This window comes from Gorilla gorilla, chromosome 3, assembly GCF_029281585.2.
Source record: "Gorilla gorilla gorilla isolate KB3781 chromosome 3, NHGRI_mGorGor1-v2.1_pri, whole genome shotgun sequence".
Lineage (NCBI taxonomy): Eukaryota > Metazoa > Chordata > Mammalia > Primates > Hominidae > Gorilla > Gorilla gorilla.
The window spans coordinates 166,851,455-166,876,642 of record NC_073227.2 but is presented as its reverse complement, the minus strand read 5'-3'; the positions used below and the strand labels follow the sequence as shown (position 1 = coordinate 166,876,642).

The 25,188-nt window shown below is 42.1% G+C and overlaps 1 protein-coding gene and 1 long non-coding RNA gene across 12 annotated transcripts in view; one reads left to right on the top strand and one right to left on the bottom strand.

Moving 5' to 3' along the window:
• The window catches only part of ZNF827 (zinc finger protein 827), a 181,184-nt gene that overhangs the window by 96,740 nt on the left and 59,256 nt on the right, over window positions 1–25,188 (top strand). For all 11 annotated transcript variants that reach the window (XR_008679353.2, XM_019025581.4, XM_055385600.2 and 8 more), the window contains exon 8: window positions 18,348–18,451. Coding sequence is in view for 10 of the 11 variants with exons in the window: in XM_019025581.4 (XP_018881126.1) it covers window positions 18,348–18,451 (104 nt within the window). In the remaining variant the exon portion in view is untranslated. The remainder of the gene's footprint in view (window positions 1–18,347; window positions 18,452–25,188) is intronic.
• On the bottom strand, window positions 522–9,043 carry LOC129533261 (uncharacterized). The gene is made up of 2 exons (XR_008679356.2): window positions 6,630–9,043; window positions 522–2,741 (listed from the first exon to the last, which is right to left on the bottom strand). It is a non-coding gene; the product is annotated as an uncharacterized lncRNA (long non-coding RNA).

The following is a 25,188-nucleotide window of genomic DNA, read 5'->3' as shown; positions in this document are numbered from 1 at the left end:
GATATTAGGACATCTTCCCAAAAGTAAAGGAGAAAAACAATCCACCAAGGCACACCGTGTAGCCAGGCAGAAAAATCAATCTACTTAGCAGCTTGAATGATTGAATCATGTGGTCCTGCTCACCAGTGCCTTAACCTTGTCCCTCCACCCTTGTTTGTGTCCTCATCGGGGCACTTCCCATTGAATCAGTTCTTTAGATGCAACTTCACCGTAAATGCTAAAACAGCAGTCTTTTTCCTTGTTTAACCTCAGAGTCTAGAAAATTCAATCCAAGTGTAAAGAAGGCTGTGGGTCTCCTTTGAGATAGTGTGTGGACTGAGTGTTGTTAATGCCACTCTATCTGATAAATGAGATGAGGAGAGAGTCCCGGCCAGACCCATGAGAACAGAAGGACCAAACATTTCAGATTAATAAAATACTGATTTTCCTATTTCCTTTCCCAGCACAAGCCTAGGTTCTGCAGGGAGCAGATAACTAGCTATTATGATCATTTGGTAGATGAAAATACATGAGGCATGATATCATAATCAGATCTCAAAGTTTAATGGAATAAAAAGAAGATCTACGTCCTTTGACATGGACCATCACCCAGCCAGATGCTGGATAAGATCGAAATAGGAAAATGGAACCCTAGAGTAAGAATCAGATAGCTCCTGGCAGGTGAATTGGACATGCTCAATGTTGTGTAACACCATGAACTTCAAACAATGGCTGCCAAGAACCCTCTCTTGGTTATTTGTTCTCTCTTTTCCCCATTAATAATTCAGTGTCCATGGGGGTATAAAATTGCAGGCCTATAACAAATACTTTCTCACACCTGGCTTGCTTTGTTCCAAAAGCAAGGAAGAGTTTGCCTGAATTGTTCTTTTCTCCATTACTAGACAAAAAGCAGAAGTGGGAAAATCAGAGAAAGATAGACTCATATCATGCTGTGCAGACCAATATTTAATTTGCCCAATTTTCAGAATTTGAAATGCAGGCTATTTTTCTGTGATTTAGATAATGGCACATAGTGTTTACTAAAAGACATTCACTTGGAATCATCCAATGTAAAATTTTCCTGATGGTTCGAATGCGTATCCTTAAATATTTATGATTCAGTAATAGAAATTGCACAAATTTGTAAAAGCATGATGTGTTGCCTCAATTCGCACAATTTTCCCTTTTCAGTTCTTTGGAAGGAATAAAAGAATAATGCTATATTACCTTAAAAAGTAAAATATTACTTTTAGAGAACACTGAATTAGACAGAAGCAATTAAGAAAAGAAACCAGAAACAGAGCAAATGAAATTGATATCTAAGGAGGTCTCCATGTATTCTCTTTACCCTTTACATGTTGTGACTTTAAAATTAAATGCAATGAGCATTCTATTTCCAAAGAACAGAAATTGCTACTAATTTCACGGAGTCCCTTCAGTTAGGACATTCATTTCTTTTTGGTGAAGTCAAGGCTGTTTTGGGGCCTCATGGTGCCATTGTACATTTTAAAAAGATTCCCTCCCTTAGTACACTGCCATCTACTGGAATATTGTCACAGTAAATCTGATGTCTGTGATGTTAATCATGCCCCTCTAGATGTGGTGCTTTTGTGCAGTGCACAGCCTACACCACTATCTGCAGCTGCCCTGACACACATGCTGACTTGAGAGTCTTTTCATTGGCAATACATTCTTTGCTACTTATCTTTGAGCTTCTATTTTTCAAAGAAATTAAAACTGATCCTTGAAAACAATGGAGATACACACACACACAGAGCCTGAAATTACTTTGTGCATTGTTGCCATTTGGAATTGTTTTTCCTTCCCATTTCACCAAGCCCTTTCTCAGCACTTTGTTCTGTTCCTCTACTCCATTGTCCTATAGATATTTGCCCTCTACCATTTTTCCTCCCTTCATAACATCTATACCGAAATGTTATATTGGAACAATATACTTCCAGAATGGTTCTGTGTTGTGTTACTCTTAAAAGGCAAATTTAAATCTCCTTTTCAGGATCTGAAGAGGGCTGTGCCTTTCTTTTCATTTCCCATGGACACTCCCGTCTTTATTTCTACTGGCTTGCAATAGTATTCTCTCTTGTTTTTATAACTCCTAATAGTCAGGAATGAAGTGTAAATTGGTAACTCTCTGTCAGTGGACATCCAGAGACTGTGTTCCCCTCTAGCTGCCTTTGGCAGGTTATGCAAGAATGATATAACCAAAAAGTAGGTGAGGCTTAGATGCTGTTCTTGTCTGGAATTTTCTCTGAAGAGTGTCTTCATGATTGTTACTAGAAATATATCAAGTCTTTCAAGGGTTGGCCTCTGTAAAGCAGCCCTCTTGCATGATGCGGTGGGCCAGGAGACCATCCACATTTCACTAGCATTGTCTGTAACTTCCACATGACAGAGGCTTGCATCACTGCAGAGAAGACTAAGTTCATCCGTTCTGAGCTCACCTCAGCAGAAAGCTCAATGTCTTTGTTTGTGTATAAAGTCAGATTCCTGCGGGAGATCCTCCACAAGCTGACATTTCGAGTATCCGGATGTGCAGGGTTCACTTCCTTGGTCTGCGGTTGGCTCTGGCACCCCCGGTCTGGCCTCTCCACTGCAGCGGCCCTCGACAAGGCCTGGCATTGTGCTCCTTGTCCCGAGAAGTTTCCTGGCTCCACAGTGCATGAATGCTAGAGCAGCAGCAACAGAAACCTGTTCCTTGAAAACTCAGTGTTAGGTTGTACATACTGGCCCACCTGTAAGACAATCTGAAATAGGAGGCATTTATACTTTTCAAAGAAGAAAATACTAAACACGAAAAATACGTATATGTTCCTAAGATGCTGTATTTTTCTTCTACAATATTGCATACAACCTCTTCCTTCCATAGCTTTCAGACTTCTGAAACTGAAGCAGACTGATACTGAGGGTCATAATTGAGATGTAGTTGTTTCTGCCTGTGTCTTTTACAACTGTCCCTCAGAGCTTTCTCTTTAAAAGACCGAGTCTTTTCAAAAGTAAAAGATCCTAAACAGTAAAATTTAATGGTTGTTTTTAACTTTTAAAAGTAACTTATTTCCAGATAATATAGGAGCACATAAAGAAAATGTATTTTTAGTCCTACTACCTAGAGACAGCCACTGCTAAGTTGGTGGTGTGTATCCTTGCTGGATTTTTTTTCATTTATATACGTATAAATTCATATTTATACGTATATATTTATATATGTATAACTGAGTCCTACTACATATACAGTTTTATAATCTTCTGTTTTCACCTAACAATATATAAGACTGTCCATTTTTCCATGGACATTCTCAATGTTATTCTTTTAATGTTTGCATAGTATTCAGGTTTGCCTGTGTTATAATATATTTAATCAGTCCCTTGTTATTGAATATTAAGGGTCCCCCCCAAAAATTGTTAATATGAACAATGGTGGAATAAAATGACTTTTCATGCGCGTCCGTGTGAAGAGACCACCAAACAGGCTTTGTGTGAGCAACATGGTTTATTTCACCTGGGTGCAGGTGGGCTGAGTCCGAAAAGAGAGTCAGCGAAGGGAGTTAAGGGTGGGGCCGTTTTATAGGATTTGGGTAGGTAAAGGAAAATTACAGTCAAAGGGGGTTTGTTCTCTGGCGGGCAGGAGTGGGGGTTGCAAGGTGCTCAGTGGGGGTGCTTTTTGAGCCAGGATGAGCCAGGAAAAGGACTTTCACAAGGTAATGTCATCAGTTAGGGCAAGGACCGGCCATTTACACTTCTTTTGTGGTGGAATGTCATCAGTTAAGGTGGGGCAGGGCATATTCACTTCTTTTGTGATTCTTCAGTTACTTCAGGCCATCTGGGCATATACGTGCAAGTCACAGGGGATGCGATGGCTTGGCTTGGGCTCAGAGGCCTGACATTCCTGCCTTCTTATATTAATAAGAAAAAAAAAATAGTGTTGAAGTGTTGGGGCGGCGAAAATTTTTGGGGGCTGGTATGGAGAGAGAATGGGCGATGTTTCTCAGGGCTGCTTCAAGCAGGATTAGGGGTGGCGTGGGAACCTAGAGTGGGAGAGATTAAGCTGAAGGGAGGTCTTGTGGTAAGGGGTGATATTGTGGGGCTGTTAGAAGAAACGTTTGTCGTATAGAATGATTGGTGATGGCCTGGATACGGTTTTGTATGAATTGAAAAACTAAATGGAATAACAGAAGGAGAAAAACAGGTATAAAAGGTCTAAGAATTGGGATGACTCAGGACATCTGATTAGAGAGTGCTTAAGGAGATTCGGCATAGTCCTGCCAGCAAAGATTATTTATTTACTTCAAGAGTTTAGAGTGGCAGTTTGGGGATAGCACCAGGAGATATCAGCTGTGATGACTTGGAGAAACAGTGTAAACCGGCAGTGTAAACAAGAGCAGGGCATGTATGAGTAGTTGAGAACGGTGAATAGGAGGATGATTAGACAGAAAATAGTAGGGATGACAAGTTTTTTTTTTTTTTGTGGGGGGCACAGTCTAAGTTGGTCTGGTGTCTGGAATGAGACTGGGGCCTAATAAAAGGAGCGTCTATACAGGAGCTTAAATGGGCTGTACCCTGTAGCATTCTGAGGACAGGCCTGAATTCTGAGAAGGGAAAGTGGTAAAAGTATTGTCCAGTCCTTTTTAAGTTGGTGGCTGAGCTTGGTGAGGTGTGTTTTTAAAAGACCTTTACTTTAGTCCATTCTACTTTTCTTGAAGACGGAGGACCATAAGGGATATAAAGGTTTCACTGAATACTAAGAGCCTGAAAAACTGCTTGGCTGATTTGACTAATAAAGGCTCGTCTGTTATCAGACTGTATTGAGGTGGGAAGGCTAAACTGAGGAATTATGTCTGACAGAAGGGAAGAAATGACTGCGGTGGCCTTCTCAGACCCTGTAGGAAAGGCCTCTACCTATCCAGTGAAAGTATCTACCTAGACTAAGAGGTATTTTAGTTTTCTGACTCAGGACATGTTGAGTAAAGCTAATTTGCCAGTCCTGGGTGGGGCAAATCCTCGAGCTTGATGTGTAGGGAAGGGAGGGGGCCTGAATAATCCCTGAGGAGTAGTAGAATAGCAGATGGAACACTGAGAAGTTATTTCCTTGAGGATAGATTTCCACGATGGAAATGAAATGAGAGGTTCTAAGAGGCGGGCTAGTGGCTTGTACTATAGCATAACCTGCCTTTGCTGGTGTGTGGCGATTAGGCCTGGTGGAACCGCCATCAATAAATCAAGCATGATCAGGGTGAGGAACAGGAAAGAAAAAAATCTGGGGAAATGGGGTGAATGTCAGGTGGATCAGAGAGATACAGTCATGGGGTCAGGTGTGGTATCAGGAATAATGTGGGAGGCCGGATTGAAGTCCGGGCCAGGAACAATGGTAATTGTGGGAGGCTCAACAAAGAGTGAGTACAGCTGAAGGAGCCGGGGAGCAGAAAGTATATGCGTCAGGTATGAGGAAGAAAATAGATTTTGGAAGTTATGAGAACTGTAGAGAGTGAGTTGAGCATAGTTTGTGATTTTGAGGGCCTCTAAAATATTAAAGCAGCGGCAGCCACTGCACGCAGACACAAGGGCTAGGCTAAAACAGTAAGGTCAAGTTGTTTGGACAGAAAGGCTACAGGGTGTGGTCCTGGCTCTTGTGTAAGAATTCTGACCGCGCTAACCATGCCTAGGAAGGAAAGGAGTTGTTGTTTTGTAGGTGCTTGGGTTTGAGAGATCAGTTGGACACGATTGGCAGGGAGAGCATGTGTGTTTTTATGAGAATTATGCCGAGATAGGTAACAGATGAGGAAGAAATTTGGGCTTGATTGAAGTAACGGGGGCTGTCTGTGAAGCTTTGTGGCAGTACAGCCTAGGTAATTTGCTGAGCTTGATGGGTGTCAGGGTCAGTCCAAGTGAAAGTGAAGAGAGGCTGGGATTAAGGGTGCAAAGGAATAGTAAAGAAAGCATGTTTGAGATCTAGAACAGAATAATGGGTTGTAAAGGCAGGTATTGAGGATAGGAGAGTATATGGGTTTGGCACCACAGGGTGGATAGGCAAAACAATTTGGTTGATAAGATGCAGATCCTGAACTAACTTGTAAGGCTTGTCTGATTTTAGGACAGGTAAAATGGGGGAATTGTAAGGAGAGTTTATAGGCTTTAAAAGGCCATGCTGTAGCAGGCGAGTGATAACAGGCTTTAATCTTTTTAAAGCGTGCTGCGGGATGGGATGTTGGCGTTGAGTGGGGTAAGGGTGATTAGGTTTTAATGAGATGGTAAGGGGTGCATGATCAGTCGCCAAGGAGGGAGTAGAGGTATCTTATACTTGTGGGTTAAGGTTGGGGGATACAAGAGGAGGACGCAAAGGAGGCTTTCGATTGGGAAGAAGGGCGGCAATGAGATATAGCTGTAGTCCAGGAATAGTCAGGGAAGCAGATAATTTAGTTAAAGTGTCTCAGCCTAATAAGGGAACTGGGCAAGTGGGGAGAACTAAAAAGGAGTGCTTAAAAGAGTATTGTCTAAGTTGGCACCAGAGTTGGGGAGTTTTAAGAGGTTTAGAAGCCTGGCCGTCAATACCCACAACAGTTATGGAGGCAAGGGAAACAGGCCCTTGAAAAGAAGGTAATGTGGAGTGGGTAGCCTCCGTATTAAGGGGACGGACTTACCTTCCACTGTGAGAGTTACCCGAAGCTCGGCGTCCGTGATGGTCTAGGGGGCTTCCGAGGCGATCGGGCAGTGTCAGTCTTCAGCCGCTAAGCCGAGAAGATCTGGGAAGGAGTCAGTCAGAGAGCCTTGGGCCAGAGTTCCAGGGGCTCTGGGAGTGGCTGCCAGGTGAGTTGAACAGTCCGATTTTCAGTGGGGTCCCACACAGATGGGACGCGGCTTAGGAGGAATCCCAGGCTGCGGGCATTCCTTGGCCCAGTGGCCAGATTTCCGGCACGTGTAGCAAGCTCCTGGGGGAGGAGGTTCTGGAGGAACGCCTGGCCGCTGTGGTTCAGGCGTTTGGAAGTTCTTATGTGCTGGGGATGTGGCTGGGGTTTGTCTCACAGTGGAGGCAAGGAATTGCAAGTTTTTTCTATTATTGTACACCTTGAAGGCGAGGTTAATTAAATCATGTTGTGGGGTTTCAGGGCCGGAATTTAATTTTTGGAGTTTTATTTAATGTCGGGAGCAGATTGGGTAATAAAATGTATTTTGAGAATAAGACGGCCTTTTGACCTTTTAGGGTCTAGGGCTGTAAAGTGTCTCAGGGTTGCTGCCAAACAAGTCACGAACTGGGCTGGATTTTTATATTTGATGAAAAAGAGCCTAAACGCTATCTGATTTGGGATAAAGAAAAAGGAGCATTAACCTTGACTATGCCTTTAGCTCCAGCCACCTTTTTAAGAGTAAATTGCTGGGCAGGAGGGGGAGGGCTAGTCACAGAACGAAACTGTAAGCCGGACCAGGTGTGAGGAGCGGAGGTGATAAAAAGATTATATAGGGTGGAGGAGCAGAGGCTGAGGAAGAATTGGGACCTAGCTCGGCCTGACGAGGAGCAGCCTGGGGAGGAAGGGAGAGGTCAGATGGGTCTGTAGAAAAGGAAGATTCTAGAAAGACTCAGCGACGCTTGGGGTTAGTACTGAGGTGACAGGCGGGAGGGAAAGAAGGAAGATTTGGGACGAGTTGCACTGGGCACAGAGACTAGGAAGGGACTGATGTGTAAAAGAATGCCTGGATGTCAGGCACCTCAGACCGTTTGCCTATTTTACCACAAGAATTATTTAGATCTTGCAGGATGGAAAAATTCAAAGTGCCATTTTCTGGCTATTTGGAACTACTGTCAAGTTTGTATTGGGGTCAAGCAGCATTGCAGAAGAAAATAAGGCATTTAGGTTTTAGTCAGGTGTGAGTTGAAGAGGTTTTAAGTTTTTGAGAACACAGGCCAAGGGAGTAGAAGGAGGAATGGAGGGTGGAAGGTTGCCCATAGTGAAGGAAGCAAGCCTAGAGAAAAGAGAGTAGAGAAATGGAGGGAAGGGGTTCAGGGGTTCTTACCTTCCAGAAAAGTGGGAAAAGGGGTTGGAGCACAGAGATAAGAGGTTGGGGTGCAGAGATAAGAGGTCGGGGCATGGAAATAAGGGATTGGGGCACAGAGATATAAGAGGTTGGGGTGCAGAAATAAGGGATTGGGGCGCAGAGATATAAGAGGTTGGGGCACGGAAATAAGGGATTGGGGCACAGAGATAAGAGGTTGGGGTGCGGAAATAAGGGTTGGGGGTTCTTGCCCTGTAGAAAAGCGGGACTTGCCGCTAAGGGTGAAGGAGAAGGGGTTGAGGGGTACTTGTCCCTCCCCCAGAAAAGCAGAGAAGGGGTAGAGACAAGGAGAGAAGGGATTGGGGTACTTGACCCTTCCCCAGAAAAGCGGGACTTGCCGCTAAGGGTGAAGGACCAAGGCAGGCATCCCTGCGTGGTCTGACACCTTTGAAACGTGGGTGAATAATCAGAGGCATCCCTGCAATGATTAAACACCAAAGGAAGGCTGCCTTCCCAGTCCGTGACCGGCGCCGGAGTTTTGGGTCCACGGATAAAACGTGTCTCCTTTGTCTCTACCAGAAAATGAAAGGAATTGAAATTAAGAGAAGGGAGAGATTGAATTGTGGTGCCAGGGAGAGATTGAATTGTGGCACCAAGATTGAAAGGAGAAAGAGGTTGAGGGATAGTGAGGGAGGTTGGAGAAGAGAGTAAAAAGAGGCCGCTTACCGGATTTGAAATTGGTGAGATGTTTCTTGGGCTGGTCGGTCTGAGGACCTGAGGTCGTAGGTGGATCTTTCTCACGGAGCAAAGAACAGGAGGACGGGGATTGATCTCCCAAGGGAGGTCCCCCGATCTGAGTCACAGCACCAAATTTCATGCACGTCCGTGTGAAGGGAACACCAAACAGGCTTTGTGTGAGCAACATGGTTGTTTATTTCACCTGGGTGCAGGTGGGCTGAGTCCGAAAAGAGAGTCAGTGAAGGGAGATGAGGGTGGGGCCGTTTTATAGGATTTGGGTAGGTAAAGGAAAATTACAGTCAAAGGGGGTTTGTTCTCTGGCAGGCAGGAGTGGGGGGTCGCACACAAGGTAATGTCAGCAGTTAAGGCAAAGACCGGCCATTTACACTTCTTTTGTGGTGCAATGTCATCAGTTAAGGTGGGGCAGGGCATATTCACTTCTTTTGTGATTCTTCAGTTACTTCAGGCCATCTGGGCGTATGCGTGCAAGTCACAGGGGATGCGATGGCTTGGCTTGGGCTCAGAGGCCTGACATGACTCAAAACAGTATTCACATTTTTCAGGCTATTGGTACCAATTGTTAAAATGACTTTTAAGAAGATTGAATCTGCAATTCTAACAGTTTTCATGAGAGACAGAGACAGAGGGAGACAGAGAATGTTTCAAAGGCCCAATCAACTCTGTGCTTATCATTAAAATTTTTTTAATGATTGGAGGGTGAAAAATTATATCTTCCATTTAAAGTCTTCGATTTATTGATTCCTAGTGCTCTTAAGCATTTTGTTCATGGGGAGACATTTGTATTTGCTCTTTGTGTGTGTGTGTGTGTGTGGTTTTGTTTTGTTTTTTGTTTGTTTGTTTTTGTTTTTTTTTTTGAGACAAGGTCTTGCCCTATCACCCAGGCTGGAGTGCAGTGGCACAATCTCCACTCACTGCAGCCTCTACCTCCTGGGCTCAAGTGATCCTCCCACTTCAGCCTCTCATGTAGCTGGGACTACAGGCATGCACCATCACGCTTGGCTAATTTTTGTATTTTTTTGTAGAGACAGGGTTTCTGCCATGTTGCTCAGGCTGTTCTCGAATTCCTGGGCTCAAGTGATCCTCCTGCCTTGGTCTCCCAAAGTGCTGGGATTACAGGAGTGAGCCATCATGCACGGTCTTGTATTTTCTTTTACTGCCATTTCTTATTCTGTTTGGTGGCTTGTCTGGGTTGGATTTTTTGTTTGGTCGTTGCTATTGATTTTTTATTATGAAATTTTTTAACCAAAATAGAAAAAATAAAATAATGAATCACTGTATTCCCATCACCCATATTGAACAAGTATCAACATTTTGCCACACTTGGTTTACCCGTCCTTTTTCCTCCTGCATTTTAAGTCACATCCCAGATATCAAACATTCATTCCCAGATTCTTTGGTATATATCTCTAAAAAGTAAGGAGATTTTCCATGATGCTAGTTCACATCTTACAAAATTAACAGCACCTTTAGTTTTTAATTGCTACAAAGTTTCTGTTTCATTGGCCCCAGCTAAGTTGTGCAGCCGCATCAACGGAATTGGAGGAGAGGAAACCCATCTTAGCTTCCTTGTCACCTCCAAAAATTAAAGAAGAAAATCTGCTGCCTATATGCTAGTAGAGTGATGGAGTACCCTTGAGTCCCCTCTGCCCACAGGCCCATTTAGAAACACACTGAATCTGCAACGCCAGCCTCGATTTTTAGATAAATGCCCCAGCTGAAGCTTGCCAATGTATAGGAATAATCCAAGTTTTATTCACAACAGCCCCTCTTTCTTTGAAAATGTGTGAGCCCAACATGATCAATGACCGAGTTTTCAGGCCTAACCCACTGGGGTCACAGGAGGTCCCTGTTATGTCCCTTGTATGGTCAAATACAGAATTTTTTCTTTCAGATGGTCAGGGTTGCCTTCAGGGCTGAGACTCACAGTCATTTTTAATCTTGGGCACTCTTGTCCACCCCCACATTCCCTAACCTGCCATCTGGGGTCCTTTTAGTTACAATAAATAAAATCCTTTAGGAACAGGGGTCCTCATTTCTGTGGTATTGAAAAGGGAAGGGCAATGTTCATGCGTACCATTAAAAGTGTTTTCTTTCATTATGGATTACCTTTTCAATTGACTGCAAGAATGTTAGTAAGACAACTAGCCCTGATTGTTATACGTAACATGTTAATATCTGGGCACATTTCAGAAGCAACAGCTCTACAACTGCTCATTCAAAATGAAAATGAGGAAGTTAGGAAGACCACACATGGTCCTAGGCCACATAGAGTGATTGCTACTGCAGAACAAAAGGACTGTGTCAGGGTTTTCTTCTCTATTTCACATGATACTGATGCAACTGTATAGAGTGTTTGCATTTTATTTTTTAAAGTGTTCGAAATTTTTTTACAAAAATATGTAGAACTAAGCACTTAATATATTTCAAATACAATTACTTATAAATATGTTACACAACATGTACATATATAAATATATAAAAAGAAATATTAAGCATCTCTTAAGTTATTAGCAAATAAATTAATAAAAGGAAGTAATATTTGAGAAAAAGAAAATCACTAAAAGTGAAGAAAACGGCATTAATCATGAAAATTAAGTTGAAAATGAAATATTCTTATTTGATCTTTTCAAAAAGTGAAATATGTAAAAATAAAGTGTTTTTGAGTTGTGACCTTATTTTCATGTAAGCTATTCCAGCTTCTCGAAGAATGTCTTCTCACCTTAAAGTACTTGAGGAAATGTTGAGGAGATAGTTATAACTAATACAAAGATTTCCTTTATTCCTTATCTTTGAATAAACCCACCTTTCTTATTTGATATGTTTAAGAAGCATTAAAAAAAAAACACCTTTTTTGTCCTTTGGCAAGGCCTGTAATCTGTTATTATTAGCAAGCTCTAGTTTTTGTTCAAAGAAAACATTTCCGGTTTGTTCTCATTTCCTTTAGTTTCATTATATGAAACATAGACATGGAGATCCCATATGCAAGTTACCTGTATCCATTTTAATTCTGTAACATGCATATTCCACATATTCAAAAGATTTTTGAACTAAAGTCAGATTAATTATTGAGATAACTTGCATCTGTTGCCTGCCTTTTCTTGTGGCTTTTGGAAACATGGAAAAGTATTTTCTCAACTACTGCTTCCTGTACACTTCAAAATGTAAATGCCGTGTGTAACTTCTGGAGGGTTTCTCAAGGTCTAAGTGACTCAAAGGTCAGAGTTTTTAAAATACTGGCTCAGTGATTTTGGACAAATCTGTGGCATTTCAGTTCTTAAAAAATAACATGATGTATCAACATGGAAAACCAGTATTGCAGTGGCTTAACAACTGGGTCTGAGTAGAGAAGAGGAAGACGCTGTTACCAGGAGGGATAGAAAACCACCTGGTGAGGGGCCCAGGGGCTGAGGTCTGCTGGGGAGCAGGTAGCAGCTAGAGAGAAAACACGCTGGCTCCCACAGAACTGTTCTACCCCATGCTGGGACTTCCAGCTCTCTTTTTGCAGTATATAGTTTCTCAGACATATATCTAAGTCAGATAGCTTGTTTTTAAAATTTCCTTAAAGTAACACAAAAGAAAATTAAAAATTACCCCAAATTCTTTCAGACATGTTTTACCCAGCTCTCGAAATCTGTAAACCCTGTTAGGTCACATAATATATGGCTGAATATATGATAATCGAGTACTTTTACTTGATTAATTCACCGAAGAACTTTTTTTTTAAGATTCACTATTTTAAAAAAATTTACTAAGGCAATTTGTCTCTGTGCAGATAGAAGTCAGACTATCACTTTAGGATGATTTGCCAGAAACTCTTACATTTAATAGAATTTCATGCCACCCTGATCTATCTAGTCCCTTCTGAGTTCCAAGTAAAAACTCATTACAGTGCAGTCTTTCTTTCTTTCTTTAATCTTTTTCTTTTCTATTTGTCATTCCCAAGTTTAGTCTTGAAAGTTACTGTCTCTTAGAAAAAAAATCTGTTTCTTCTCTATTGCTCCTTTAAAACTGTTGTGTCATTACCAAAGAAGGTCTTTTCTGAACTTTCTCTCACAGTCTGTACTCACCTTCTTTTCTGTTTTCTTTTGGTTTTGTTATTGCTGTCAAAATGAGAATCCCTGTAACGTTTGGTTTCAGTGGTGGCACTTGGGGAGGGTTGGTTTTAAGTAGATGAGCCTTCTCTTCTGCATGAGGCAAAACTACCTGTTGGCCCTCAGGTGTTAAAGGTGGAAATACTGGTGTCACAATAGGCACTTAGCAAAATGTGTCACTATTTAGAGCCATAATCCTTTATGGACTGTTTTATTATTTATTGTAAATCTTTTCCTTTCTCAGCCCTGTGCTGCTGACCCCACATCCCATGCCTGGCCTGGAATTGTCCACTCACTATAACACCCCTGCCCCTTCATATCTTAGCCCTTAGATTTTCTACAGGAGAAAAATCAAAATATACTTTCCACAGCCATTTCACTTGTATCCAGAAAAGAAACTCAAGTAGATAAAAGTTTTATAAGATTGTATTTTCAAAACCCAGGGAAATTAACAGGGGGCTTGGGCTCTTTGATGTCCATACCATCAACTTCCAGATGCTGCTACTGAAGAGTTACTGAATATTTATGAATTATGTAAGTCTTCCAGCTAGCCTGTCTTTGACCCGGGCCAAAGGGAATATGTTGTGATAGATGATGATTTTGTTGAGTGAAAATAAGTGATGATTCCCTCCCCATGAGCTGTTAATTTCCACCTCCTCCTCTATCAACTTTTTACCAAAAATATTAACCAGAAATAAATCTCTTTTCTTGCTTTTTTCCACTTCCTTGGCTTACTTTCTGGATGGAGGGGCTTTTTCATAATAAAAGGACTAAAGTCTAGGCAGCTGAAGATTCAGAAGCAAGGGCTATATGGTGTTCACAAACTGGCTCCTTTTCTGGAATAGTTGGTAACTGGCTGAAGTAACCAGTTGGAGGACAGTACAAACATGCTTCGGGGCACGTCATAAAGTCCGTTGCATTTCATGGATTGTTTTACTCCCTGGGAAGATGCAGCCCGCTTCATCCTGTGTCCGGTACCTCCTGGAACTTGCCTCTCCGCTGCCCACTGCCAACAGTGACAGTCACTGAGCAGCATGAACGAGGTGTCAGCCTCACCACCCCTTACTGAAGTGCTTTTTCCACCGCAAAGCTGGGTGTCACCTGAGAACGGATGTGCTTCTGTACTTTACGGTCACTGGCACAGGAGAAGAAAAAGAACTTACGGAATATGATCTCAGCATTCTAAAAATGAACTTTCATGGGACGAAGTTACACATGGAGTGTCTTACGTTTTCTTAGTTCCTTGTGCAGAGAGTTAAGGATAACCAGTGTTATTGGAGATCTAATCCCATGAAGCAAGCTCTGCTCTATAGGGCATGCTCCAAGTTTAGTTTTTTCTCCTTCCTGAAGCATGAAGCTAATCTGGGCACCAGAAGGATTAATACACAGTTGTGTATGTAGCCATAGTGCCACCATGTGCTTTACAGCTTTGACGAAATAGAAGCTTACAAACAGCTAACGACCTCTTTACCCTTCCTTCTTCATTTACAGTTAATAGCAGAGACAGGCTTGCTCTAGGAAGCTGTAGGTACAGCAGTGGCGAATGTTTAGAGTTGCAAATTGACCAGGCCCATGAGTGGTAGAAGTTTTAGGAAATTGGGGCATATCTTAACTTCTATAGGGAAATAAAGACAAAAATTATTTTTACTTGCTCTATTTCTCAATAGAAAAGTCTTTCAGCTTCCTTCAGTACCTTTATACTGAAACGACTGGTCCCTACTCCCCTCCATCACCCCCTTCTCTATCTCTTCCTTTTCTCCATCTGTTGCAAGGATTCATGGGTCTCTATTGTCCGTAAATTCCTTAGGTGTTAACGGACCAACAAAAGGCAGTGTAGCTGAGCGGGAAAGAGTGCAGATGGGGAAGCCAACATGCTCAACTCATGGGCATGGGCAACTACCTAACTTCTTTGTGCCTAAGTCTCCACATCTGTAAAATAGGGATAATGCAGTAGTCCCTCCTTATCCACACAGGGAATATGTTTCAAGACCCACAGTGGTTGGCAGGGCGTGGTGGCTCATGCCTGTAATCCCAGCACTTTGGGAGGCTGAGGCAGGCAGGTCACATGAGGTCAGAAGACCGAGACCAGCCTGGCCAACAAGGCAAAATCCCATCTCTACTAAGAATACAAAAATTAGTCAGGCGTGGTGGCACACGCCTGTAATCCCAGCTACTTGGGAGGCTGAGGCTGGAGAATTGCTTGAACCCAGGAGGCGGAGGTTGCAGTGAGCCAAGATTGCGCCATTGCACTCCAGCCTGGGCAACAAGAGCAAAACTCTGTCTCAAAAAAGAAAAAAAGACCCACAGTGGTTGCCGGAAACCTCAGATAGTACTGAACCCTATATACACAATGCTTTTTCCTATGAATACATATGGTAAAGTTTAATTTATAAATTAGGCATAGTAAGAGATTAACAACAATAACTAATAATAAAATAGGACAATTGTAACAATATTCTGTGTAACATTATTCTTATTCTGGATTAAGAGTTATGTGAATGTGGTCTCGCTCTCAAAATATCTTATTGTACTGTACTGTGGATAACTGAAATCACAGAAAGCCAAACCATGGGTAAGGGGGGACTACTATAATAATGGTGGCTACTCTCATAGGGTTCTTATGAGGACCAAATGAAGTTAATACACACAAAGCACCTTAAATCAGTGCCAGATACTTAGCGTTTGTTGCTGTTTTTTATTGAGCATGTACTATGTACTGAGAACTTTAACATGAAACATCTCATTTGAACCCTTACAGCACCCCTCTAAAAGATGGCATTGTTAAACCTCTTTTTCGGTGATGAAACTGAGGCTAGAGGGGTTATTGATTGTCCAAAGGTCCCTTAACTATGAAGTAACCAATATGAAATTCAGACTTCAATTTTTCTGATTCCAAACTCTCTGCAAAACTAGCACATTTGCTGTCTCCTGGCATGAACGGATCCGAATGCAGAGCATGGCAGCTGTATGTTTGGTCTGAGACCGATTCCCTGTTAACCTAATATCTTCTCTCTGTAGCTAAGACTTACACCAGCCTTAAGCTGCCTTGCCTTCTGAAAGTTTCTCCATTGATTCTTTGCCCGATAGAAACATTGGCAGCCCTTTTGTGCATTTTTAGTATCCAGCAGGACTCCTTTCTAATTCTCTGCTCCCTCAGAAGAAATCTTTTCTTTTCTATGCAGGATAAAGCTGGCATCCAGGGTAGAAAATTATTTTGAATGTTGTTTCCCTCGGTGATTGTCTCCCTTTCAATTCAATTTCTTCTGAGCAGCTCAGTGATAATAGGGCTCCACTCCTCACATCAGCAGGAATCCACACTTTTGAAGACAGCATGTGAAGACACAGTGCTAGCCCATTGCCACTACTTAGCAAGACCCAGAAGACTACTGCCAGCACATAGCACAGCAGCCTCTGCTCGCTTCACCTAGAAAGCTAGGTGAAGGTTATTCTCAAATGTACCTGTGGTGTTGACCAGCCCTCTCCTTTAAACTCTTCTTCGACCTGCAAGTGTCGCTGCTGGCTGGCGACATTGGCCACCAGCATCACCACGTCCCATCTGGACTGCTGCACTGGCCACATGCCTTGTCTTCTGCAAGTTCCCCAGGCCGCACTGCCTGCTGCAGCCACATGGAGCTTTCTGAAACTGAAGTCCGGTTCCCTGACCCCCTTACTTAAGACACTGCAGTGCCCTCACTACTGTTGGGACAAAGCCATGATCACTGCACACAGGGTCCAGACTCATTTGCCTCCACCATGGGCCTTCCTCCAGCTCTGCAGGCTTTCTCACAGTGCTGGGGCCGCCTTCCCCAGCACCTTGAAACCCTAATGACCCTACTGTCCATCCCGCCCATGGTGGCTTTTGCAGGAAGGCCCTTCCTGGGCTCCCTGGCCAGGCCCTGTGGTCACACTGTCCCCTCCTTCACGGCCTTAGCCACCCTTGCAGGTTATGAGATGTTTGGTAGAAAGCGACATATCTGCCCCTTCGCTTCTCCCCAATTCCTGCCTCCTACTAGCCTATAGCCAGTGTTCACTTTTTAAGCCTATTTAAATTGTTTTGTGTTTAAGATACAAAGAAAAACCATGGCATACAAAGTTGTGTTAAATCTAGCCTAACACAGTCATGTAAAACTATATTATCTATTAATGTATGTTTTACTTTAAAGAAAGTGTCTTCCATTTTCATCTTAACATTCCCTTTTTAAAATTGAATAATAGCAACCATAGCCTTGTGGCATGTTTAGCAAAGCAGCACTAGTCCTGGGAGTCCTAGGCTTGGTCTGTTGTTCTGCTCCAGATCTGCTGTTTTGCCCAGGGGAGTGGTGGGGGGTAGTGATCCCTCCTGGCTGCGTTTCCCTGCCTTCCGGGAAGGTTCAGCCAATCAGAGGCACTGGTGAGAGGTAGGGGTGGGGATTAAGGTAGAGCCTGGGTATTCTACCACTCCCTCTCTGTCTCCCAAGGCAGCTGCATCTCCTCTAGTGCTTCGGCTCCCATGACCTGGGCTCCATTTATCTCCTCCTTTTGTCCCTCCAGCCTCAGGGTGGCAATGGCTTCCTGCCCTTCCTATCTCTGGGCTGTGTTACTACCCCCTGGAACTTCCACTATCTGGGTACCCAGTTCCTATGGTTGAATTTCCTCTGTTGTAAATAAATAGGGCTTTCCATTTTCTAGGTTGGACACTGATGGATACTCTAGTATTCTCATATGTGATCGCAGTACTTATTCACATTTTATTTTAGAGGCCTGGAAGATGGACCCTGTGACCGAGTTAGAGTTCTCTAATTAAAAACATTCAATCCTTTGTGTTCACTGTGGTCATGGTTTTAGGGGGAACCCTGGCAGGATGTCTGGTGACCCTAGTTCTAGTTCTAGCTGAGTCACTAGGGGACCTTAGGATCACTCAGGTCAGGGCCTCTCTTTCATGTTAAATGAGGGAGCTCCGTGGGGTCCCTTCTGGCAGCCCCGTTTTCTGACTTTAACTCCTTCAGAACCAACACAATTTCAAGTTGCAGTTTTCGTTTCTGTGGGGACCAGTGACATGTTTCCTTCAGTGTATTGGTCCCTGGCCCCAGCCATCTGTCTTGATGTGTGCAGTGGGTCCCTGAGGGATCAGGTGACAGAATATGGGTGAGCCAGGGCAATTCCATCTCTACCGGGAAAACCACAGACAGGCCCTTTCTGATTCTGACCCAGGCAGGGGACAACACACAGAAAGAATAGAGCAAGAGGAAAAGGTACTGCTCAGCTGTCCTCCTCTACGGGTTTAACAGTGTTTCAAAGATGATGTTTCATTTACTCCCCCTAGATATAAAACCCATAGGCAGAAGGTACAGCTGGCACTTGTCTGATGTAATGACTTTTCTTTTTCTCCATTTTAAGCACAATCTTCTTATATTCACTAAACACCGTTGCAAACAGCAACATCTTATCTAGTATTGCGTATATATGTATTTGGGACCAGGTGCTCTGGGTGTCTTAAATAACTTTAATTTACTAAACCTCACTCCCCCTCCCCCACCCCAGCCCTTTCTTTTCAGAAGACACATTTAGACAATCACCATTCACCTCCAATTCAAAAGAACTGCTGCCCAGTGACTCTGTGCTGCACGGAAGAATATCAGCTCCAGGTATGGAAACATTGTTGGCTTTGCTTCTACTGTTGATTGCTTAAGAATTACTTTTCTGAAATGTGTGAATTTTCAGATACTTTCAGCTTACAGATGTAGTTATTCATATAAGGTTAGGTTTTAGAAAAGAAGGAGAAATTCAATTTAAGCTACAAAAGTTTATTAAAATAAAATGTTTACAGTAATAAGCCTCTTCATCTTTGCTTTAAGAGCTTATTGTTCTTTACCTGCTGATATTTCACCCACATAATGAATTTCTTTTTCTTTAAAATAATGAAGTATAACCTGAAAATAATTTGCTTTCCATGTTGTATTTCAGGCCGGCAGCCAGGAATATAGGGGAGGGCAGTGGCGAGGAGTGCTAGTCCCCAGTAGGGCAGGTCATGACCCCAGGGGGTGTGGGCCACCACAAAGACCACCTCAGTTTGCATGGAAACAAGACAGCTCACTGAGGAAAGCTTGCCACCCAGATTTTGTCTCTCTTCTTGGCCATAGTATCTACATATATCCATCCAGTGCTCTGTTTTGCCATCTCAGCCATCAGTACATCATTTTTTATCCGTTCTTCCTTTTTTCATTTCTCCTTTCCTGGGTAGAAGGAAGGATGTGCTTACTGTTCCTTATCCACAGCATGGCCATCCTGGAGGGCTTATGTGTGTGTTCTCAGAGTTATTGGGAAATGAGAACATCTGAGAACCGCTGCACTCTAGTTCATACTCCCTACCCATACCCACCCCGCCCACCACCAGTCTAGCAGCCAGGAAACTTCTGCCAGTTGCTACCTTCCCTCCCAGCTGTGGAGAGGATCTCAGCAGCACTCGGTAGCCTCCATCCACATTCATTTGTCCAGGAGACCGTGGCCACCTGTGTGCAGGGCAGGACTCACAGCAGGGTTGTTGGCCCCGCAGCCTCTTCAAAAATAAAGTCCAAGTCTCCTCCACATACTCAAGGAGCCCTGTTTTACAGGGCACTGGAGAACTAATTAATTTGCAATGCCGAAAGAATGCAGTGACATCTGAAATATTGGCCTCGGGTATCACAGGTCATTGGAAATAGTTTGTGACAAACTGGGGTGGAGGGTGGGGGTGGGGAAGGCAACTCTTTGTCATTCTTGAGTCTCATAAGGGTAGTTCCATTTCTTCTCATCTCCCCACATTCAGCCAAAGAATCCAGATACCTGCATGCTTTTTAGCTTTGCAGGCAGGGCTTTTCTATTCAAACACCAGAAATAACGTGCTTACACAAAAACACATTACATAATGGCTGGTTCTAGAGGTGGAAAGAAATTTTGTCTAGTTTATGTCTTCATACTCAAACAGGGGTTCTTGGAACTACTGTTTACTTCCCACAGTGTCATTTTGAATAGCCATCTCCCTGGTCCCAAAATTATTGCCCTGCTGTTAAGTTGATGGATTGTGACTTTCTAATGTCAAAATAACTGCCCAGGAATTGCCTGTCAGAATGCTGTGACCCATATGGCCAGCATCCCATGATATATAAACAAACCTTGCACTGCTGGCTTTATGTTTGGCTTGGCAGTATTTAAAGCAGGGTGTATTGGTCAAGTTAAAACTTGACCTAAAGAGTGATTTCAGTATATGCTTAACTGTGCATAGGGGGGTTTTCCGTGATTTGCTTGATAAACTTATGTTAGACATTAGATGAACTCACACTTTAAAAGCTTAACTCTTATTTGGGGGAGAAGGTCAGCATAACTGAGATTTTTAAAATGTAAATCCGCCCTGCTGAAAGATAATCAATCTACCCTACTTCACCAAAGCCTTTCTTTAGGTAGAGAAAAGCAAAATGACTACATTTACATTTTGTTAAAATTAGCAGCTAAAAAAAAAAGACGTTTTTTGTTTTAATAAGCAAGGTGAAAATGCTTTGGGAATGGAGTTAAAATTAGAAAAAAATTTAAAATGATAGGGACAACCTTGTGGTCATGAAGTTCTCATAATCTGAAGACAGTTTTGTAAGGAAGGCCTCAATAATTTGGACTAATTGTGGAGAAGAACAGTCTGAATTAATCAAAGTTAGCGGTGTGGAGACTTTTAAAGAAAACTTAACTTCTTTCAAGTCTGGACAGTGATAAATGGCCATGGATAAATATACCTACTATACATTCTCAATCTCTTAATCACAATTCTGAAATCCAAAAAACCCCACCAACCAAAATTTTTTTGTATAAATATTTTGTGGCAAAACCTAATGGGAGGCTATTTATTTATTGTCTTTATTTATTACAACAAGGGGTGAAATTTATACATTTTGTTGAAGAACTATCAATGTACTTGACTATGAAGTGTTGCTTCAGGCCCACTGGGATGTTACATAAAATATGTTTTATGCACCATATTGTGGTCCTAAAATGAGAAAGAAGTATGAATCCCAAATTACATCTGGCCCCAGGGAGTTCAGATAAATATTGTGAATCTACATTTATTTTAGTAATCTGCTAAATGCAGTGCTGGGAGCAAGAACACTGAAGCTACTGTTGAGGATCTTAAAGTTCTGGAGTATAAGAGTCATGGGTTCTTATAGAACATTTCATCTGGGATAATAAGAAGGAAAAAATGAAAAGAAATTTTTGAAAGACCAATCTGGCAGCAGATTACTGAATCATTGGAGAGGATTGGGGGCAAATGACAGGAGCCTAGCCGGGATCCTCTAGTTCTAGGGCAGCTTTATTAATGAGGGCCTGAGTTAGAGAGAAAAAGAGGAGTGGGGTGGGAAAAGCAGACAGAGGATGAGTTGGCTGGTTGGAGACTGGTTAGCTTTGCTAATAAGCACGTTGAATTAGGAAATGATAGTGGCTGTGCAGAAATAGGGAAGCCAGAAAGGAGACAGCTGGCTTTAGTGACTAGGTAGAAAATAATTTGTTGTTAGTGTACAAATGAAAGCCTCAGAATCTTTAGAAATCTTCTCTTAGGTAGTTTAAACACTATTATTAAAAAACTTTCTACCTTTTATTTACTTAGCAAACCTCTTCGTTCAGCAGATAATGCAAAAATAAATGTCAGCCCAGAGAACTCTCTCAGATTCCCAATTAGTAGAGACCATAATTAATGAGATATAATGTGCCTAGTTCCATTTCCCTTGCAAATGCTGAAAATACATAGCATTATTTCAACAATATATACAACATTGGTATATAGTTATGTACCTTCTACCAATAGGAAGAAGAGTCCAGATGCCTTCAGATTAAGACCACAGGGTAAGGAGGTGCTAGAAGAGAATATCATTTAGGGTGTAACAGCTGCTGGGCCAAGGGGATCCATGGTAGCTTCAGTGTGTTGTGCTTGTGTTTCAGGCCTGTTGGAGAAGGAAGCCAGCAGTGAGGGGGATTGCAAAGTAGAGAGAGGTTGGTAGAACTGTGGACTGTGAAGAGATCGAGAATAGCACAGTTAACTAGGCATTCGCCTTCGGCAGATGGCATCTGAAACTCACAGCTGCCACCGTCCCAGAGAAACAGAATAAACACAGAGCTTCACGGTGTCCTGGCTGCGGTTGTTGCCAGTATTTCTAGACTGACTTTCCTGAGAACTAAAGAATGCTCATGTTAGCCAAGACCTAACATTTTCACTTGCTGCGAATGTCTTAGGAAGAGGTAGCGTCAGGAATCTTTAATAAAATGATGAGTTAAAAACTGCTGTCACCTTCTGCAGGAGGGATGTGGGGACAAAATATCCTTAGAGCCATAAATAGATTACTGAATGTACCCTGGGTGGTGATGTTGCTGCTGGTGACTTTACAAAAGAAATAAAAGAGCTTTCCTATCATGGGGGAGATAGAAATTACAGACTACGTGAAATTTAATGTACTTTATTTAATTTACAGTTGTTTCACTTTGGGCAAGATTTACATCAATAGAAGAAAGATTCCGAGGTCAGGTGATTTTCAGGGCACATGGGTGATTCTGTATTAAAAGCAGACCCATTGCCATTGTACCTGCAGCTGTCCCTGTTTCCCATCATCTTGCTGTAAGCAAAGGCTGTTAAGAGAAGAATTTATATCCCAGTACTGCTTTTAAACAATGTGGAGCTTCCATTCTGTGTTATTATGATTTTGAAGTCACAGTATGTTTGTTCTGTATTAAGCCAAAAAACAAAAACACAACCAGGGCGGGTGTGAAGGAAAATGTGGGTCTCCATGGAATTCTCTCCGAGCGTTTGGAGTCCCCGATGCTTCCGTGTGTTATTTCAGATGCAGCCTGGAGTGAGATGATGTAAAGCACATCTGCAATTATATTCATCAATCCCTTCCCTCACTATTTCCTCACTTGGCATTTAAAAAAAAAAAAACTCATGTTGTTGGTTTTATTTATAATGTACAAACAAGAAAAGATGAACATCAGCACCCCTCACAAAAACAAGCTTTTTTTGGTAGGCAGGGGGAAGTTTTAGTTTCTTTCAGGACCTGCTATGCCAGTCAGAATTTGATGTTCAATCAAAAGGCTGGTTTGGAATGAATTGCCTGCCTTGTCCTGAGTCTTGTTCTTGATCCGTTTTCCCTTCTCTGGTCTGCCTATCAATCTAATATACTGTGTCGTATACTTTCCTGAAATCTGAATAAATGATGCCTTGCATTAGAGTGCCACCTGCAACTAGCTCTCAGCCTGACACACTCCTGGTCAGAAGTGAATGACCTCTTTAAGACAGTTGGCTTAAAAAGATATGTCTCAATGTGTGCATGTCACCTTCCTTTGTATTAAGACTTCCCAACTCACGCCTCGAGAGAAAGACACCCGTATAAATCTATCTTGGATTATATTATAGCAAACTATTTTCTTCAGTCCATTCTCAAACACAGCAGATTCTTTTTCAATTTAGACAAAGTCATAGATAAACAATAGAACATTGGATGTTAGTGTGTATCGTTTTGTAACTTGAGCTCCTTTGTGATGAGACAAATTCATTTTGTACAGAGAAAGAAGCTAGCAGTTTTCAAGGATCTATTAAATTGTCAGGCACAGGACATATGTCATCTCATTTTTAATTCTGGAAACAACTCATTGAGACATAGGAATTACCCACAATTTACAAATTACTACCTGGAGGTGTAGAGAGATTTAATAACTTGTTCAAAGTCATACAGTTGAGGAGGGGCAGCACAGGAATTCAGACCCAGAACTGCACAGCACATTTTCTCTCTTTCTGCCCTATCTTGCTGCCTGCTAAGTCAGATAATATGTCACCAGACACTGACCAAAAGGAGCACACCTCCCAGTGTTGCCCACATTTACCGCAGCTGTTGGCATTTTAAGTATTACTGATGCACCATCTTCTTTTAGCTAGAAATGAAAATTAGTCCTTTAAGTAAGATACTTGAAATAATTTATAATTACTTACTGTTGATTAACAGAATTCTAATTGTATTCTCTTCTATTTCTATCTTTCCTCTCTTCCTTTAATGCTTTGATATCTAGTAATATCATAGTCACTTGGAACATTTCTTTCAGTTAGGATGTCAGTAGGTTTTAATGGATCATCTGGTTGATAGAAATGGTTTTATGAAGCTGTGTTAAAACTCTCAGATAAAATATGTAATGCTGAGTTTAGTGATGATCTGGTCAGCAGCATAGAAGAAACATTTCTAGACTGGGAATCAGGAGAACTTGGGTTTGGTCCTAGCCCAGTTTCCTATAGAAAGAGATGAGAAGGTCTACAAGCTCCTTGCACATCCCCTGTATTAAAAGTTCTGTCATCTTGATATGGTTTAGCTCTGTGTCCCCATCCAAATCTCATCTTGAATTGTAATCTCCATGTGTTTGGATCATGGTGATGGTTTCTCCCACGCTGTTCTCGTGATAGTGAGTTCTCACGAGAGCTGATGGTTTTAAGTGTTCGGCAGTTCCTCCTTCATTCACTCACCCTTGTCTGCCTCCATATAAGATGTGCCTGCTTCCCTTTCCGCCATGATTCTGCTTCTTGAGGCCTCCCCAGCCATGCAGAGATGTGAGTCAGTTAAACCTCTTTTCTTTGTAAATTACCCAGTCTCTGGTAGTATTTTTATAGCAGTGTGAAAATAGACTAATACACATCTGTTATGGCACTGTAATTTTAGCCCAGACTCCTTCATTTTCTTTCTAGGGCCAAAACTATATGCTAGCACAGGAGAAAATCAGTCTAGTCTAGGGGCTTTACTGCTAAAATTCTCCCACCTACAGTGAAAGTTGGGAAAGGGAAAAGTCACCATAAGTAGTTCTTGAAAGACACAGTACTGGGGAGAGGTAGTGACTGGGATGGGGATGAGAAGGGCTTTTAGGAAGCTGGGGCATTCTATTTCTTTATCTGATTACTCATTATGTACATAGGTAATTTTGTGAAAATTCATCAAGCTGCATACTTATGATAGTATTTCTGCATTTGTCAAGGCTAATTGCTTATTTACAAATAGGTAGGTCTAGATGCCAAGTGGACACCTTCAGGCTAATAGGAGTGCACATTTGCTTCAGACTATGACAGTGATAATGATGAGAACAGTTTTTCAATTATGCCACTTCTAGTTTGCAGGAACATTTCTATTTGTAACACAAACTGGTTGCCCTAAACTAATGACATGTAGGTTGATATATCTTCTCCTGTTGCATTTCAAATCCAAAAACTATTCCACACTGCTTATGGCACTTCTTTGATGTACTTGCAGGAGATAAGCTATAGTCTGTGCAGCTGTTTACTAGAGGGAGAAAGTTTCGTAGTTATGGATTTTCTTGATCCAGACAATGTTACTTGAGG